Raw genomic sequence first — 19,030 nt, 5'->3', positions numbered from 1 at the left:
AAAATATAAAAACACGGTAAAACATACATCAGCATTATAAACTCCCCTCGTGGTTTGACCCTTGGACTTTCTGCATGGAAGGCAGGCGAATGCTTCACCACTGAATTACGTGTGGTTATGTACAGTACTTGCCCCGTGTCGCTCCTTTGGGTTCTGGCAACCTGTCGCCAATCCTCCCCTCCTATCCCCACGGCATTTACGCACACCACTTACCTGGTTTTATAAATTGTTACTGTTAACGGAAAAATCCGAGGGCTCTCTTGGACAAAACAAAGACACCAACCAGGATAACTTGGAGCAAAACAGCAGCCTGTAGGCTTGGCCTTTATTGAACTGTTGCAACAGGGTATTCCCTTCACTTGCAAGAGAGAGGAAAGACCCAGAACAATGGGCTGCAAGACCTTATAAAAACTTTTGAAATTCCCCTCCTCTAGCTCAAGCCCACCCCCAGAAACATCATGCATACATTTCAGAAAGGAGGGGTTGACATCATGCATACGTTACAGAAAGGGTTGACATCATGCATACATTACAGAAAGGAGGGGTTGAGGGAGGAGTTGTGGTGGTAACCTGAGTGTCCTGTCACCCAGCTGGTTCCTCCTTTCCCCCTCCCCATGAGTACTTTCCAGGTGACAATGGGGAGTTTGCAGTTTCCTTCCCCCAGAGGGAAGATCTGATCATTGTCCTTTGTTTCAGCCTGTGGTGAATCCACTGTTCTTTGTGATTTTGATTGTCTTCTGTCTGGGATTATCAGGGTTGACATAGCAACTGGGCAGGGCTCCTGTGGATGTGCTGGGATGGTGAAGGGATTATGGCTGACCAGAAACCAAGCACCCCCCTTTGATAGTCCTTGTCACATGGAGTAAAAAATGGAACAGTGCAAATCCGATGTATGGTTGATTTTCTATGAATTTATAACAGAAATGTGGCGTATGTAGTGTGTGAGTGTGAGTGTGTGTGAAGTTTGTGCAAACAGAATGATTGGGGTGGGGGGGTTCCTGCTACAGTTACTACCCATGGGAGCACCCCCCCATCCATATTCAAAGGCAAGATGACTGCTAGAGACATATAGGAGTGGGGGTGATAATAGGAAATGTCCAAGCAGAACACCTTGCTAATTATGGCTGGAGTCAAGAGTGCTGGGATTGATAGAGCATCACTTTCTTATGATGAAATTTGCATATTGCTGCCTAGCTGGAAGCTGTGGGTAGGTAGGTATTAGAAAATCAGATTACTAAGGTTTTTTTAATGTAGGCTATCTTTACTCTTAAGCACTACAAAGCAAGACGTACTTAGCTGCTATGAATACTGCAAATTAGCCAACTCTCAACAAGCCTTTGCTTAAATGGTGTTTTTCTAGTGACGAGGTTCTTAATGAATTTTCATTGAATTTCCAAGATAATCTAACTAACTTTGGCTTGTTACTTTATCACTTGCTGCCAGCTGACTCTGAATTTAGAGTACAAACATGCATTAGAAGAGCTTGCATAAATCTAGCTTCTACTTTTTACTACTTTGTTCACATTCAGTTTCCCATACATCAGAATTTTGGCTACTTGTCCGTTAAAGCCTAAGGGCAAAAGATTCTTGTCAAGGTCCACTGGGAAACCCAGTGGAATTCTCAATTATCTTGGCTTACTGTGCACCTGTGCCTTTTGCAGCACTATGGTGAAGCTGGCTAGCGTTTCATTAGCATATTTTTGATGCTGTAGCTAAGACAATGGAAGAAGGGTCTGTATAAAATAATAAGTTTGCATCTGTTCAGAGAATTGTCATCTTCTGGGTGGAGGGAAAGTGAATGTGTGGGCTAAGAAACTGAGCTCTCAGCAGATGGCTGGAAATGTTCTTCATTATAAAAATTATTTTAGTGGGAAGTAGTTCATAAATAGGTTGCAAGGTCCAATTTTGCATTAATCACTGCATCTGAGTTCCTTTGAAAAATCTTTATCTTAACAGCAAATACAGTTCTCTGGTTCTGGCAAGGTACCATGAAACATTAAGATGTTTCAGATGTAATACCAAATTATAGGTTGGTATTACTTAAAATATATGTGCAAGTGAAGCCATATGCTTATGTACTCCCTTTTCCCCTTAGGCTCAAAAAACACACAACTTCCCCTTTAACGTAAACTGTACAGTAGTTGGTTATTACATCTCAGCTGTCTGCTCTTGCTCTTTAAACCAGGAATTGTGTATATTCCACCTTTCCTCCAAAGACCTCAAAGTGGCATACATGGTTCTCTACCGTTCCCCCATTTTTTTCCTAAACAACAATCCTGCAATTCTAAGGTGGGTTAGTTTGAGAGGTGGATCATGATTTCTAGATAACCCTGTCTTTAATAACTCTGTTCTCGAAAGGGGTAAAACAAGGGTGTATTCTTGCCCCCTTTCTATTTAATTTATTCTTATCAGACTTGCCAGATCACCTTCAAAAAATAGAATCACATGCCCCTAAACTTAATCAGAAACCAGTTCCTCTCTTATTATACGCAGACGATGCAGTCCTACTATCATTAACGAGTTTGGGTCTGAAACGTCTTATATCTTCTCTGATCCTTTACTGCGAATGTAATAAACTCTCTATAAATTATGAGAAGACAAAAATTTTGGTCTTCTCGAATGGTTGGAAACTAGAGAAATGGAAAATAAGAGGGCAAGAAATCCAACAAGTAAAAATCTATAGGTATCGGGGAATCTTATTCCAGAGCAATTTAGGGTGGGCAAATCATTGCACAAACGCCATAAAACAGGCAAAGTGCACCTCATCAGCAGTTGCCCGTTTTTATTATCAGAAAGGTAATCAATTTATTCCTGCGGCCAATCAGATATTTCAAACAAAAGTGCAAGCCCAGATACTCTATGGAATCCCAGTATGGGTCCAAGCATATAACAGTGATTTAAAAAAGATTCACTCCAGCTTTCTGAGACGTATTCTTGGACTCCCAGCTGTGATCAAATATGAAACAATGTGTGCAGAAATAGGCATACACACAATGGAATACTGGGCCTGGTCCACCTCAATAAAGTACTGGTTACGCTGCCATTTTCGCTGCTCTCCATCAAGCCTGCTCGCTGATTTGCTCGAAGACTCCTATAAATCAAGATGGTATCAGTACCTTGAAAAAAAGATTGAATCTTTAGGCATCGAGCTGGAGCCCCTGTACAATTCTAATGAGCAATACATTTTCCATAATATCCTAACTAGACTAAAGGATGTTGAGAGACAAAATATTATGGCAGCTGTAAACAAAATTTGCTCCCCCATATTCTATGATTTAAATATCTTAGATAGCAGAGCCAATTACGTCACTAAATTAATAATCCCAGCCCAACGTAGGGCTTTTATGCTGGCCCGGTTGAATGTTTTTCCCTCAGCATTTGTCTGGGGAAGATATCAAAACATCCCTAGAAACAAGAGATTCTGCAGATGTTCTATGAATGTCCCGGACACTGTAGAGCATATTCTCTTTCATTGCCCATTGTACAGTACGCTCCATCAACGCGTGCTGTCCCCTCTTGTGGGTGGCCTGGAACCCCAGCAAGGTGAATGTGTGGGATTCTGCCTATCCGACGTTGACCAAAGGGTAACGGCGGGGGTAGCTGAGTTTTTGGTAGCAGCCCTCCAAGGAGCAGGTTAACAAGGAAAACCACTGACTCTATATGTATATATATATATATATGTATGTAGCCAACCGCTGCCTTTTTATATATATTTTAAGTCACTTACATGTTATTTTCTTTTTTATGGTTTTATTTGTACAATGCCTAATAAAGGTTTGATTTCAATAACTCTGTTCTATTTACAAGCACAATAACAAATTATGTTTAATAACTGAGGAATCCCAATGGCAACAGCAACAGCCTTTTGCAGAAATTTAACGTAAGTTCCTGATTAGACTACAGTGGTGCCTCGTAAGACGAAAAGAATCCGTTCTGTGATTCTCTTCGTCTAGCGGTTTTTTCGTCTTGCGAAGCAAGCCCATTGACGGATTAGTGGATTAGCGCTATTAGCGGCTTTTAGCAGCTTATCTGCTGATCGGATCAGCTGATAAGCGGCTTAGCGGCTTAGAAAAAGGGGGGGGAGGAAAAAAAACCCAGCAGGAACTCGCAAGACATTGTCGTCTTGCGAAGCAAGCCCATAGGAAATTCGTTTTGCGAAGCACCTCCAAAACGGAAAACTATTTCGTCTAGCGAGTTTTCCGTCTTGCGAGGCATTCGTCTTGCGGGGCACCACTGTACTTAGATTGCAGTCCTATACACATTACAAGGAAGTAACACAGCAGGAGTTGCTTCTGAATAAGCAAGCATAAAATTGCTCTGTTAGCATCTTCTTGTAAAAATGCATTGATATTTTAAAGTGTAATGAAGAGTCTGACCTACTTCCTTAATTCTTTGTATTGCTTCTGCTTTGAGATAATATCCTGTTGTTCTGTGTCTGAATGTGTTAACTTCATCTTCACTGGCCACTCTACCCTTTCCTTATCTTTGCAGTTATTTCCTTCTTCCTGGCTGTTTGTTTTGTCTCTTTCCTCTTTGCACCCCGTTTTAAAAAGGGTGCTGCCCTTGTGTTTAAATAGTCTTATGTTTCTTCCTTCAAGATCATTCAGTGTTTATGTTCTCTGTGTCAATGCAGTGAATGAATTTTGAACTATTCAGGTCACATTCAGAGCATGCTTTTAAAACACATTTAAAGCACCACAATTCCCAGCACCTTGAACAAACTATAGTTCAAGATTTGTTTGGAGGAAACAATGTGCTTTAAACGTACGGTGTGGATGTGACTTTAGGACAGTGTATTTTGTTGAATAGGGAAGGTGTCTTATGTTCCTTAAGACGCTTAGTGTTTTGTCATGATAATTTATATAACATTCTTCAATGCACTAGTTCTTGTGCATTCTTGTGCAACTAGGGTTCACGCCTTAGCCTTTTCAGCTATATCATTATTTTTGGTATATATTTTTTTTGAGGAGCAAGCTACTCTTGCTTCACGAAGTCACAGTGAACAAAGCTTCCCTCCTTTGCTTCATGTTTGATGGTGTGATATTTATAGCTGTGTTGTGCTGTGCTGAGAGAGAATGTGCTAAAAATATGCATACAGTAAAATATTAGAGTATTCGGTTGGATTCCTAAGACTGGATTGTGCTTGGCAAAAGAGATCCTTCACAAAAGCAAAGAAAGATTTAGAGCTTAGGCTTCCTTTGGCTGGTTTGTTTAGTTTATTCAAACACTGCTGAATAGTTCCCAGCAACTTCTGCAGCATTTGCATGTTCTGCTGATTTTCGGTGTGAAGTCTTCTGGGGTGTGAAGGCTCATCAACATGAGAGGGAGAGACATTGTTAGGAATAAATTAATATTTCCACGTTGTCAAGGAGGTACATGGTATTCAGCTAGCATCTTACTTCACTTCAAGAAAACGACTTGCATATAATGAACAGTAGCAACACTAAGGTATTTATTTCAGAGTAGCCCTTTGCCCTACTGCAGTGACTATTGTATCCTTGCCTATTTTATTGTGTTTTTAATATATTGTAAGCAGCCTCAAAACTTTGGGTAGTGGTTGGGGTATAAATACTCTTAAATAATGGTAATAAAATAAGAAATGAGACTTCAGTATGACTAAAAAATAAGAAAAAATAATTGAGATGGGAATTTTAATATGGAAGGAAAGTTTGCTGATATATTGAATCCCATATTAATATATGGGAAAACTAGTGGCAAACTGAAGTAAAACACTAAATCAGGCTTCTTCAATCTCGGCCCTCCAGATGTTTTTGCCTACAACTCCCATGATCCCTGGCTAGCAGGACCAGTGGTCAGGGATGATGGGAATTGTAGTCTCAAAACATCTGGAGGGCCGAGGTTGAGGAAGCCTGTTCTAAATTGGAGGAGGAGGAGTGGTAGATTAACTATGGTCAGCAGAATAATAGAGTACAAGATCACTACCTTGATTAAACTGATTATAAAGTAACAGATTAAGAACTGGTAATCATGGCAGGTTTCAAAGATAGAACAATATTTTAATTTTTTTTACCGACTCAATGATTAATAATATTAGTCCCTCAAGAACAATTAACAAGGGGGTTGTAGGTTGCTATGGTATTTAAAGGAAAATTTTAAATACTTCATTGCATCTGTTTTGTTGAATCTGTGCCTGATAAGGTTCAGAAAAGATTAGTCAAAATATTGAAGGTGTTGGAGCATCTTTCCTGTAAGGGAAAGGTTAAAGAAAAAATGACTAAGTTGGAGTAAGGGGAGATGAATGATTTACAAATGTGTGAATGGCATGTAGAAAGTGAATAGATTATGTTTTTCTGAAAGCGTTGCCCAGATTCAGGGCACACTTCCAAAATTTATAACGTAATATGGAATTTTCTGCTACAAGATGTAATGATAGTACTGACTTAGATGGCCTGACTAATTCATGGGTGACGTACAAGGCCCCATCCTCTCCAGATTTGTGTAGGGTTCACTCCTTAGCCTTTTCTTCTCCCAAAGATATCCCACATGGCAGCAGGGGTTTAGGATCAGAGTTTTTCTTCTAGATGGGCTCCCTTCCCAAGTTGATGAGCCCCATCTGCCCATCGCTTCCCTGTATAGTACATACAGAAAACACCTTCTTGACCATTGGATCCACTGTTGGTCTTGTCCACTCAATCCACCAGAGCCTGTCTTCACACACAGGGGAAGCCACTAATTCACTGAGCATTTGAGACCCATCAGCTACCCTCACCAGGTTTAGTTGGCCAGTTGAAGCCGTTTCCCAGGGTGTGGCCGCTGTCACCTGCTGACAGCTTCTAGGCGCCACAGGTGAGAGCTGAGTGAAAAGTGAGCACAAAATGTGGGCAAACTACTCCAGATGGAGCACATTGTGTACCCCATCAGAGGTACTACCTCTCTGCTAACACCCCAGTATCACCTATGCTTCTGCAGTCTAGGCAACAGCTATAGCATTCAGCTGGAGGCGTGGAAAGTGTCCTGAAGAAAACAAATTACAATTTTTGTTACTCATAGAAAATGTAGGCATCCCAACCATTTTTTCTCTCATGCATTGCTGTGATCTTTTTTTAAAAAAAAACCCTCACAGCATCTTCTTTACTATACTGCCATCACTGTACAAAGTTCAAAGAGCAAGGCTGCAGAGAACTACTCTGTGGTTGTCCTTCATTTATGTCCCTTCCTTAGATGTCTGAGCTTGCTGGAAGTATTGCAAGACTTTATTGGCTGCAGTAACCTTTAATACCTAGATTTATGCACAAGTAGGTGTGCTGAATGATCTTTTTTAACACACATACACGGCCCTTGCTAAAAATGAATATTTTTCTTTTCTTTTATGAAACTTGAGAGGGAGTGGGGTAGAAATGGAAATAAACCATTTACCCCAAGGCACCTTTGGGATCAGTATGCTAATGATTAAACCTAGCTACGACATCAGGTGTTCAATTTTCTTTTTAAAAGAAGGATGAACTCATAGGATTTTGAAATATTTTTCAGATCTGCATAGGGCTAGCTCCTAAAACTCAGAATCCCCTCCCATTTCTGAAGACAGTCAATATTGTATGTTTACAGAGGAGTGTGCACATAACAGTGTGTGTGTGTGTGTGTGTGTGTGTGTGTGTTTGTTAGTTATAAGCAAACCACAATGACACATTTCCTTCCTCCCTTCTCCTACTTTAAGATTAGCAGTTCAAAAAGTGTAAAAGGCATTATGTGTAGAAGGTATTTGAGGTATCGCAAATGGCACCAGCACAGGCCTTCCCTGTTGCCGACAGGGCCACCTCCTCATTGATTTAAATTAATTAGGATTAACTTCAATCCTGAACTTCCACTGCTTTGTGGCTATCGTCATTCATGAGAAAGGCTTTGGGAGTAAACCCTGACAAAAAAAATCCATCCCCACTGCCTTGTGGGACATCTCTGGGAGAAAACCCTGCACAAATCCAGAGTGATGGGTTGTTATTCAGTTAATTGTCTCCTAGTATGATAATTTTAATGCATTTCCCCCCTGCTCTTTTATTGTTTTTTGCTTGTTTTTATTATGCATGTCTAGTTTTAACTAAATCACCATGGGAATATTTACTGAAGGGCAGTATACTAATTTATTACACCAATTCATTAACTAAATAGTGCATTCTCCAGAGCAGTAAACCTTAAAGTTAGAAAAGTGTCTCTGAAAATATAAAAAACATACAGCCTGATTAAAGATTTTGGAACAAGACAAATGCCTCAGGTGACTCCATCAATGCCGTTGACTTGTTCCTTTCTGTCTGTCCAATGCTATGTGTTTGCTTAATTCATTGTGTTTGTTTTGCTAAGGGGATTAGTTGTGTCAAATTTCACTGCTCGGGTAACCTATGCTGAAGTCCCAAAAACAAACTCATTAAAGCTTGTGCCTCTATATTTTTGGTGACACAAACTAGATTACTTCTTTCAAAGTTGCATAACTTGCATGTATGTTATGGTTGTTCAGGAGGATCAGAAGGGAATGTTGGAAAAATATCTTCATTAGAATTTACTTCTTAGTTAATTAATTTACCTGATTCCCTGAAAAGGTGTTAGTAGGTTCAGTAGACTTTAGGGTTCCTCTGATTTAGTTGACAACATATTGGACTTCCTATTCTACCACCTAAAAATTTCTGAGTAAATTGCACTCCTTGACGAAAAAGAAAGACACTTGCTATTTTTATCCTTGCCTTCCCGTCATATTGGCATCAACATGTTCAGAATAGATTTTTTTTAAAAAATTAACCTTTTGCATTTGAACCTTTGTCAAAACAATTGTTCAAAGTTTAGTTGTTCTTGTATGCCTTTCAGTATGTTGCTGTTCTGTGATTACACTGTGGTGAACACAGGGCACCTTGAATGTTACTATTTCTTGAGTACGTAGATGTATTCATCTACATCTTTGAAGAAATGGGTCCAAAGAGGACTAAAATAGAGGGGACAGATATTTGAAAGGAAATGTTATATGAGTAGCTTAAAGCAGAAGGTGGTCAGATAGTATTGCGCTGATGGACCACTAGCCAATTTCCAGTGGACCTATGTACACCTGCTGGTTGCTGAGATTTGTAAAAAAAAATCTTGACTTTCATGTAAACTTTCACTTGAACTAGCAACACACTTCTTATATTTTTACACAAGAGTACAGATTCAAGATCACTTAACCTAGATTAATTATGGCTTCACTGTTAAGATATCCTGCGTAATCTTTCTTCCTTTGTAAATTTGAGGGCTGCATGTGAATGGCATAATTTGTGTAGACCTTTCCATTTGATCAGTGTTCTAGATGGAATTGCAACATGGAGAAGTAGCTCCTATGCTGGCTATTTGACTGTGTGACGGAAGTTTATGTCATCTGTGTTTTTGCTAATCTCGCCACTCATGGATTCCCCCCCCCCCTTTTGTGGTATGTAATAAGGGTGTACATCATGTTTCCAAGCATGCAACAGATTAGTCACACAGCCATCTTATATTTTGTGGGGAGGGGAGAAGACATTCTAACTCATAAGAATGTTAGTGTAAGATTAGGGGGTCATTCTGTGAACCTCTCTCTCTCTCTCTTTCCCCAGTACACAAGATTTTCTGAAACCAAAATATTTCCCTTCTTTTGCAGTGGTAGCCGCTCTTCTAAAACTTTTAAACCAAAGAAGAATATTCCAGAAGGCTCTCACCAATATGAGCTGCTGAAACATGCAGAGGCCACTCTTGGAAGTGGCAACCTACGGATGGCTGTTATGCTGCCTGAGGGTGAAGATCTAAATGAATGGGTTGCAGTGAACAGTAAGTAACATGACCTTTCCCCCCGTATGTTTTTTGAGCATTAATATTGACTGATAAAGCTGGGGGGAGGGGGGGTAGAGGAGGCATGAGAGGTTTGACATTCATTCCCCTGGGAGGGTAATGGTTAAATTTATTTCTGCAAACTTACCTCTGGAAAACACTCTTTTTAGAAATGGTTGAATGTGCCATGATGTAACTGCAGCCAATATGATGTAGTGGTTTGAATGTTCGAATAGAGCCTGGGAGGCCAGGGTTCAAATCTCCACTGAGCTTCCTGGCTGACCTTGGGCCAGTTACTGTCTCTCAGCCTAATATACCTCACAGGGTTGTTGGGGGGATTAAAGGGCAAGCAGGAGAACTATGTATGCCACCTTGAGCTCCATGGAGAGAGAAAAAGTGGGAGATAAATTAACAAATTAATTCTATAGGACAGGTGGTAAGCAAATCAAAACTAGAGTCGGTAGGTTAGAAGAAATTGTGTGCATGGGATACTACGTGAATGTGTACTGTCCGCTACTGACTGTTTACAGGGGTATACCAAAGTAGGAGAAAGCAATAGTGAACTAAACCAACTCACCTTAGCTCTCATGCATGCTTGGGGGACTTGGGACAGAGACAAGTTCTTAGTTTTCGGGTTCCCAGAAAATAAGACGGAAAGGAAAACTCCAAGCAGCAAATGAGAGAGACCCCTGTTGTTTCTTCCATTCGTTGACAGCACAAATCTGGCGAGGTGATCTATATGCTCTCAAGTGTACTGCTTACCAGGAGGTCAGAAGCACTCACTATAGTGAGGTGGCAAGTAGGTTTGTAGATGCACATCTTATCACCCACCAATTTGAATGCAACTCACCAGGGACTGGATAAACTTTCTGGATTTTCCCCTTATCTGGAACTGCACAAAGGGGAAGCAATTGGAGGCCCTAGCAAGCTGCAGCAAATGGCTAATTGTCTCTGTCCTGCTTGATGGATCACAAATTCTCTAGGTCTGATATGGTACCAGCTGTGGTTCGTCTGTTCTTTGAGCAGAAGAACTGGATTTTACAGTGTTGTTTATCACACGTGGCTGCAGAAGTGTCTTGGGCTCGAAGACTTGCCATGTTCCCTGGGGATTTTCCATACTGTTTTCTTTAAATTTCAGCTGTTCTTCTTGAGAGAAATGTCATCACTGTTTTTAGCAAACATTGAAAGCTGATAAAAGCCTAGTAAGTTCGACTCCCCCAGATTCCATCTACAGCTGTTTTGCTGTACAGACATGTCCTCCCACAGCTGAATTAAGACATCAGTTGTTAAAATATGATTATTTATTGAATTTATATACCGCCCTATACCTGGAGGTCTCAGGGTAGTTTACAGAATAAAATCAAAATATAAAACCACAAAATACATAATGAAAATAAAAACAACCCAGTTACCTCCCCCCCCCCAGAAAAAAACCACCACCCACATTTTAAAAGGGCATAGGGTGTCAGTCAAAGCAACCAAAGGCCTGGTTAAAAAGGAACATTTTTGGCTGGCGCCTAAACGTATACATTATAATGAAGGCACCAGGCAAACTTCCCTGGGGAGAGCATTCTACAGACAGTCTTTTGTATTTGTGGAAAATATTGTGTCAAAAAATCTAGATGGAAAACTTTGAATGAATAACTGCATCTTGGGATAAAGGATTGAGCTATGGTTTGGGAAGACCCTGGTTTGAATCTTGCCTCTGCCATAAACTCAATAGGTGGTCTTAGGCAAGCTCTGCTCTCATGTTCTGCTCTCAACCTCAACTGCCTGCCCCTCTAGCTGCAGTTTGGAGGTAATAATACCAACCTTTCTTAAAGTGTCCTTTATAAGGACTGCAAGATTATGGTCCAGTTAACACATAATCCAGTTAACACATAACACAGAATAAAATTGCCAGTATCATAACGCCTTTATACAAGCGCAGCTGTGTGAAAATAAATAAAAAATTCAGAACATAGGAACTTTTAATTCCTGTGTTGCTTGACTGGAATTGAAGGGCATGGAAGCATCTGTCAGTCTTGCTGAATGGAGGAGGCCATGATCTCAATAGCAGTTTAATGACAGTGACATTGAAATTGTCATAATTTGACTTCCCAGACATCACCCAATTAGATTGTGGAAGGCCACAAATCCTTTTGTGCTGCTGCTCTGTCTGCAGCCAAACTAAAGCAAGACAAATTGCACAGCTGTTCCTGTTTACAAGGCCAATCTTCAAATACAAGTCTGTAAATGGCATCTTGAAAGAAGGGTGCTCAGCATTTTTCAGGATTTGGAGTAGGGCAATCTAGTAATAGATTTGGTATTAAATGGGGCAGGGGAGTGCAACCCTGTTGCTTTTGGATAGCTTAATGGCTTTTGACGCCATGGTTTCCTAGTGGGCCAACTCTCTGGGTTGGCAGTAGGAGGTCCTGTGCTTTGGTGGTTCCAGTCTTATTTATAAGGCTAGATTCAAAATAGTATTGGGTGACTGTACCGCAGCCCCTTAGCAGTTATGCTTTGGGGTACCACAGGGTTCAATCTTGTCCCCAGTGTTGTTTAACATCTATGTGAAGCCATTGGCAGTGGGCATGCTGCTCTACTTCTCTTTGACATCTGAGTCAAGTGTGGACGTGCAGGTCCTGGATCAGTGCATGGATCTGGTGAGATGGGTGAGGGTCTACAAGTTGTAGCTGAATCCTGATAGGTTCAAGTGACGGTGGTAGCTAGGATCACCTTTTACCAGCTTCAGCTAGTGTGCAAGCTGCACACATTCCAGGACAGGATAGCATGGTGCAAGCACACCATATTTTTGATAGCCTCAATATTTCGCTACCATAGTGTGGCGTATGAAGAACTGCCCTTAAGGTTGGCTTGGAAGCTACAGAAAAGGGAGACTAACCATGAGTACAATATATAACATCACTTTTGAAAGAACTGCACCAGCTGCCAGTTTGCTGCCAAGCCAAGTTTAGGGCCTTAAAAAAATTAGGACCTGGGTACATGAAGAAATGCATTCTCCTACATAAATCTGCCCATAGACTGAGATATTTGGATGAAGTCTGCACGGTCAACTTAGTGACAATGGACTGTTTCTGTCATGGCACACAGTTTATGGAATCGTCCCCCCTTTATTAAGTTTTTGCACAACTTCATTAAGTTTCTGGTGCATCTAGGCATTTGCTGGTTCTCAATGCCACCCTTTTAGTATAATTTGGCTGGTTTTGTTGTGATTTTTGTATTCTGCTGCATTTTAATATAATGCTTTATGCCAACCTGGCAGTTCGAAAGCGTAACAGTGTGAATAGATAAATAGGTACCGCTGCGGAGGGAAGGTAAACTGCGTTTCCATGTGCTCTGGCACTCATGGTGTTTTGTGTGCCAGAAGTGGTTTAGTCATGTTGGCCACATGACTTGGAAGAGCTGTCTGCAGACAAAAGCTGTCTCCCTCGGCCTGAAAGCGAGATGAATGCCACACCCCATAGTTGAATTTGAATGGACTTCACCGTCCAGGGGTCCTTTACCTTTTATGAGAAACATGTTTGTATTGTTGTGAGTCTCCCTGGTATTACTGATGAAGATATAGAAATGTTATAAATAAATGATAAAGCAGTCAACAGAAGGAACTTTGCCTTCTTAGCATTGCTTTGGTAGACATGCTGCTCAATAACACCAGGGGATAAACTCCAGACAGAGATCCTGATACCATAGACGAGGAACGACCAAGCAAGGGATGTAAAGGTAGCAAAGCATGTTAAGAGATGAGGTAGACACTGAGTCATTGATGTGTGTTTAGCAGTTGTAGATGGTTTGACTCTAAGGATCCTATTTCACTGGAAGTAGTGGAAAGCCAGAGGATTGCATATTTGTACTTTCACCACTTTTAACAAACATAGATTGTATAGTTTCAAAACCATTTTAGTACACTTATCTCGTTATGTGAGTCTTTCTGGAGGTCTTAGACTGTTTTCTGACTGGCATTTCCTTTGTATAGTAACATATTAAACACAGCAGAGTACTTTTGCTGAGAAGCTGTGTGGATGGTCTAGCTTGCAACTGAAAGCACACACTTTTTATCTGCCAAATTGAAATCGTTCCTATTTTTTATATATCTAGCTGTGGACTTCTTCAACCAGATCAACATGCTTTATGGGACAATTACAGACTTCTGCACAGAAGAGAGCTGCCCAGTGATGTCTGCAGGTCCAAAGTAAGAATGCTAGTTATGCGACTTTGAAACTATGAGATATAAAATACTTGCTGTTTTTCATTTTTAATTGGGTTTTAAACAATGATAATTGATACTCTTAGTAAGTTAAAAACCTGAAATTTTATTTACAAAGAAGCTGAAGTTCTGTGTTTCATGTTTTTGCTTTTAGCCTGATCGAATTCCTTACAGATTTGTTTGGTGGTGGGAGGTCAGTGAAAGTGTGAGTGAGAGCAGAGCAGGAGGAATTTAATAGTCCTGAAGGCCATGATCTGACCTTGAACTGCTGAATTGCAAATATTGCCGGCATGTTTTTCATCTCTACAACCCTGAGAACTGGAAACCCTTTTTTATTTTAAAAATGATAGTGATTAACTCCGATTTCCAGCTACCTAAGGTAGCCCACTAGATAATTCCTTTTCCACAACTACAACTGCTTCAACAGCACACTTGCCTGAAGCTTGGTAACTGGGATTAAGCAATACCATCTAGTGGGTTGGGTTGGCTCAGGGTCCTCTATTTGCTGTCTCCTACGCTAAGCAGTGTTGTTAAGACAGGAGAGGACCATTAAATATATGTGTCTGTATAGGTCCCCCCCTTTTGTTTCCCCTTTACATACTACTACTACTACTACTACTACTACTACTACTACTACTAATAATAATAATAATTTATTATTTGTACCCCGCCCATCTGGCTGGGTTTCCCCAGCCACTCTGGGCGGCTTCCAACAAAGATGAAAAATACATTAAAATGTCACATATTAAAAACTTCCCTGAACAGGACTGCCTTCAGATGTCTTCTGAATGTCAGGTAGTTGTTGTTCTCTTTGACATCTGATGGGAGGGCGTTCCACAGGGTGGGCACCACCACCGAGAAGGCCCTCTGCCTGGTTCCCTGTAACTTGGCCTCTCGCAGTGAGGGAACCGCCAGAAGGCCCTCGGAGCTGGACCTCAGTGTACATACATATTTAGTTGCCTTGTCCTTTTAGTTCTACTGATGCATCTGGAAATAGCATGATCTGTCTCTGTTTCTCTGTGTCTTAATATATCTTGACGACTGGTTGAATCAGAGTTGTTTGGATGCAGGGTTTTATTTTCAGTACAGAAACCTTGATTAAAGGACTTTTCTGATCTCTTTCAAATTTATTAGCTGGCAAAAGCTGAACATGGTTAAAAATGAAGGCGGATATGTAAATCTTTTACTCACAGACATGTTATTACACTGGCACCGTTTGCAATAAGAGGCAATGGTTGCCTCTTATTCACCACAATTAAGCAGCTGTTTTTCTTGGGTTAGCTATTCAGATGCCATGTGCAAGCATAACATTTCACTATCAGTCGCTTTCCTTAATTATTGTGTCTGAAAGCCACTGTTTAGAGAAAAGAATGGCCACAAGCCAGGATATGTAACTGGTTTGAAGTGGGTGTGCAGACCTTGGTTAATACTGTAATCTTATGCACACATAACTTGGAAGTAAACTGCACTTGAACTTACAAGGTGCAAAACAGGCTTTACTGGTCTCTTTACGTACAATTTGGTTGTCTAACAGTTGCAGGTTTGACAACCCTGATATTCGCTATGGGATTTGATGGCTTCTCCTAACCATTTCAACTCCCCTGACAACCGTTGTCTGTCTCCAGCCCAAAATGTTCCACATGTTCAGAAGCCAGTTTTTGGCATTCATTCATATCTTCCTACTTTGTTCAGCTGATAGATTTTTGAAAACTTTAAATGGGTGAATATAGGTTCGAGGTACCAGTTTCCAAAGTGGCCCTCCATGCTGAATATCGATGTAATACAGAAGAAAGTGGCTTTAGCATTTATTGTTTTACTCAGTTCTTGTGGAATACATAAATGTTTTAATGGGATTTTTTCAAACTTTGCTTGCATATTGTTACTGCATTGGCTCTAAAGAAGCCAATTCATAGTTTCCTACCATAAGATCTAAGAGTTCTGAAAACGTTGCTTAATTACAGTGTTCTGGTTCATAGATACATTGAAGCTCTCTCCATGGGTGTCTTCTGTTTGATTTGTTACACTGTTGCTTGCTATCCTGGAAATGTGTGCTCAGCTAAAATACAGTAGTTTCACTCCAAACAAGAGAAAGAGAAAATTTGACAGAGCTGTGCATGATATTAAGATTATCAAAAAGAAGGCTGTTTAAGGAGGCTGTGGAGACCAGGTTCTGGAATAATTAAGGTTCATGGCTGAATGTTTTCTGTTTTACTATTCCACTTAATGTGTCATTTTGCATCAGTTCAGCTATATGCAATACTGTACCATAATTTTAAATCCAATGCTATTAAAGTATAAAACTAGACTGTCATCTTTAGATTAAAAAGGGGTAGAACATGAATGAGTGTGTTTAATGCACGTGTTACTTAGCACCAGAAGTTCTGGAATTAAAAAGCATTTCATGAACTAAGGGCATGGCTGTATCGGGGAAGAACCTGCCTCTGGCTTGAGATACTATGAGGTTTGGGGCATTGGAACATGGTTCGCATGATAATTCTCCTTGAACCATAGCTCCTGCTGGTTGTAGGGATAGCTTTGCAAAATGCCAATTATGTCACGTCTTATATAGTGATACTATAATCACTCTTAATACTCATGTGTGTATATTTGGATGCCAGCCAACTGGTTCTCAGTGCCCGGGGGGAATTTGTTCCTGTGCTAATCACTTTTGAAACCGAGGAGACTTGTGTATGGGGAAGGGGTTAAAAGAGAGAAGAATTCTCTTGAGCATCTTCAAGCCCTTGGGCACACCTGAAGCAGGCCTTTATATCCCAATGTTATAAAAACAATAATTCATTTGTTTAGTGTGTACAGTCCTAGATTTATTTAAAGGGATGTCTTTTAACCCTGTTTCATTCCAGATATGAGTACCACTGGGCAGATGGGACAAACATAAAGAAGCCAATCAAGTGTTCAGCACCAAAGTACATTGATTACCTTATGACATGGGTTCAGGACCAGCTGGATGATGAGACACTCTTCCCATCCAAAATAGGTAATTTTAAAATTAGTATATTGCCGTTATATAAAAGCTGGATGGTTTAATTTGCAAACTCTGAACATCTATGCTGTTTCAAAAGGAATAGGAGAAAACAAAAACTTTTAACTTGAGGGAAACTAACATAAGATTTTGAAAATATATGTAACCATTTAAAGCAGCAGTTGTTCACTATTAATTAATTTTTTTACAAGATTTGATTTTAAGACTCTGCAACTGGACCAGGGGTACCTTTACCTTTATGTAGACCAGAACATACCTAATTTCTAGCAGTCCTTAATTAAAAGGAAGAGTGATCTTTGAAAATAAGCAATTAAATATTTCTTTGCTTATGGTATTTATTTTTCCCTCTAGAGAAAAAGCTGTAATAAGGGAAAGCACAAGTACCAGTTTGTTTGAGGACTGGTTTGCTATTTTTGCTAAATACTCAGTATTTCAAACAGGACGATTCCCTTAGGGTGATTTCTGTGCTAGTGTAGTATTGCATTTTTGTTCACTTCTGCACAATGCATTCGTTGGTTTATAAAAATCACAGTTTTAAACTTAAAATTTTAAATCAGTGCAAGATACAGTTACCGTATGTCTTTAAAAAACATGCTTGCTGAATAGTTCTGGTTGTGTTTTTGATTACTGTTGGAAAAACGCTTGCATAGATGGTACTTTTCCGATATTTGTGGTTCTCAGTCCTGATACGTGGGCTGTTTAAACCTGTGCTGCTCCCTGCCCATTCATGGGATGACAAGATTCCTTGTGAGTGGCTTCTTATGCTTTCTGCATGGGTCATGTATTGTGCTACAGCTTATGCACTGAAGCAAGAAGCCACTATCTTGGTGAGTCTTGAGCATGATAGCAGCTGGGGGTTGTATCTAATGAACCTGTCTCATCAGCACAAAGGCTGCTTCTACTTGTGCAACAGAACTTCCCCTTCCTCTTCTCGCTCCCCCTCCTACCCCCAACCTGCTCTGGATGCTTAGGGGAAACCCCATAACTGATATGAGGGAGAAGAGAGGGGAAGTTCTGTTTTGCAAGTGGACACAGTTGTGTGAACAGGATGGTTTTGTTGGATACAACCCCGTGTTCTTTGTAGGACTTGAATGTAAACACTTGGACGTTTGCTTTGTTGATTTCTAGGTGTTCCTTTCCCAAAGAACTTCATGTCGGTAGCTAAAACGATCCTAAAGCGTCTCTTCAGAGTTTATGCTCACATCTACCACCAGCACTTTGATCCAGTCATTCAGCTGCAAGAAGAGGCACATCTCAACACATCCTTCAAGCACTTTATCTTTTTTGTTCAGGTAACTAGGCATGGGGTACTATGACTTAATATAGCCCTGCAAGATGGAGCGTGGGCTCGCATTCTCTTTTGAGTTTTCTGTTGCTTATTGCGGTAACTAGGGATCCTTGTATTCTTCAGCACATTTGAAGTTTCTCTCTAACATGATTCTAATGTTGTCTGCTGTGCCCTATTCTCAATTAAGTTCTATGTCATGCCATGAAGTATTATTGGGAGAAAAGGTTTGGAGCTATTTATTTATTTGAATAAATATACTTATATACTCTATCTTAACCAGAAAATCAAAGGAGGTTCTATAAAATATAAAGCATTAATTTAAAAATACCAGCAGAATTAAACATTTAAAAACAAGCTGACATATTTTTTTTAAAAAAATAGGTACATAAAATTAGTAGTTTTAAAACAAATATACCTAGTAAAATTACCGTATTTTTCGCTCTATAACACGCACACAACCATAACACGCACGTAGTTTTTAGGGGAGGAAAATCCGTAGGCATGCCACCCGTAGGCATTTCCTCCATAACACACACAGACATTTCCCCTTACTTTCTAGGAGGAAAAAAGTGAGTGTTATGGTGCAAAAAATACAGTACATGTTTGGGTAGGCTTGCCTAACGAAAAAGGTTTTAGCAGGTTCCAAAAACTACATTAAAGCCACCAGCCAAATATTTTCTTTTGTGATCTCCTTAATGTGACATGAATGGTGAATATGTATAACCAGAAACCTTTGTGCACTTTAACTGGATATTGA

At 40.1% G+C, this 19,030-nt stretch overlaps 1 protein-coding gene across 3 annotated transcripts in view; it reads left to right on the top strand.

The window, feature by feature from the left end:
- The window catches only part of MOB1B (MOB kinase activator 1B), a 244,326-nt gene that overhangs the window by 219,422 nt on the left and 5,874 nt on the right, over window positions 1-19,030 (top strand). For all 3 annotated transcript variants that reach the window (XM_082236773.1, XM_082236774.1, XM_082236772.1), the window contains 4 exons: window positions 9,611-9,777; window positions 13,876-13,969; window positions 16,846-16,979; window positions 18,114-18,277. In XM_082236773.1, coding sequence (XP_082092899.1) covers window positions 9,611-9,777; window positions 13,876-13,969; window positions 16,846-16,979; window positions 18,114-18,277 — 559 coding nt within the window. The remainder of the gene's footprint in view (window positions 1-9,610; window positions 9,778-13,875; window positions 13,970-16,845; window positions 16,980-18,113; window positions 18,278-19,030) is intronic.

The sequence above is a fragment of the Podarcis vaucheri genome, assembly GCF_965113315.1.
Source record: "Podarcis vaucheri genome assembly, chromosome: 9".
Classification (NCBI taxonomy): domain Eukaryota; kingdom Metazoa; phylum Chordata; class Lepidosauria; order Squamata; family Lacertidae; genus Podarcis; species Podarcis vaucheri.
This window is presented reverse-complemented; position numbering and strand designations above follow the sequence as displayed.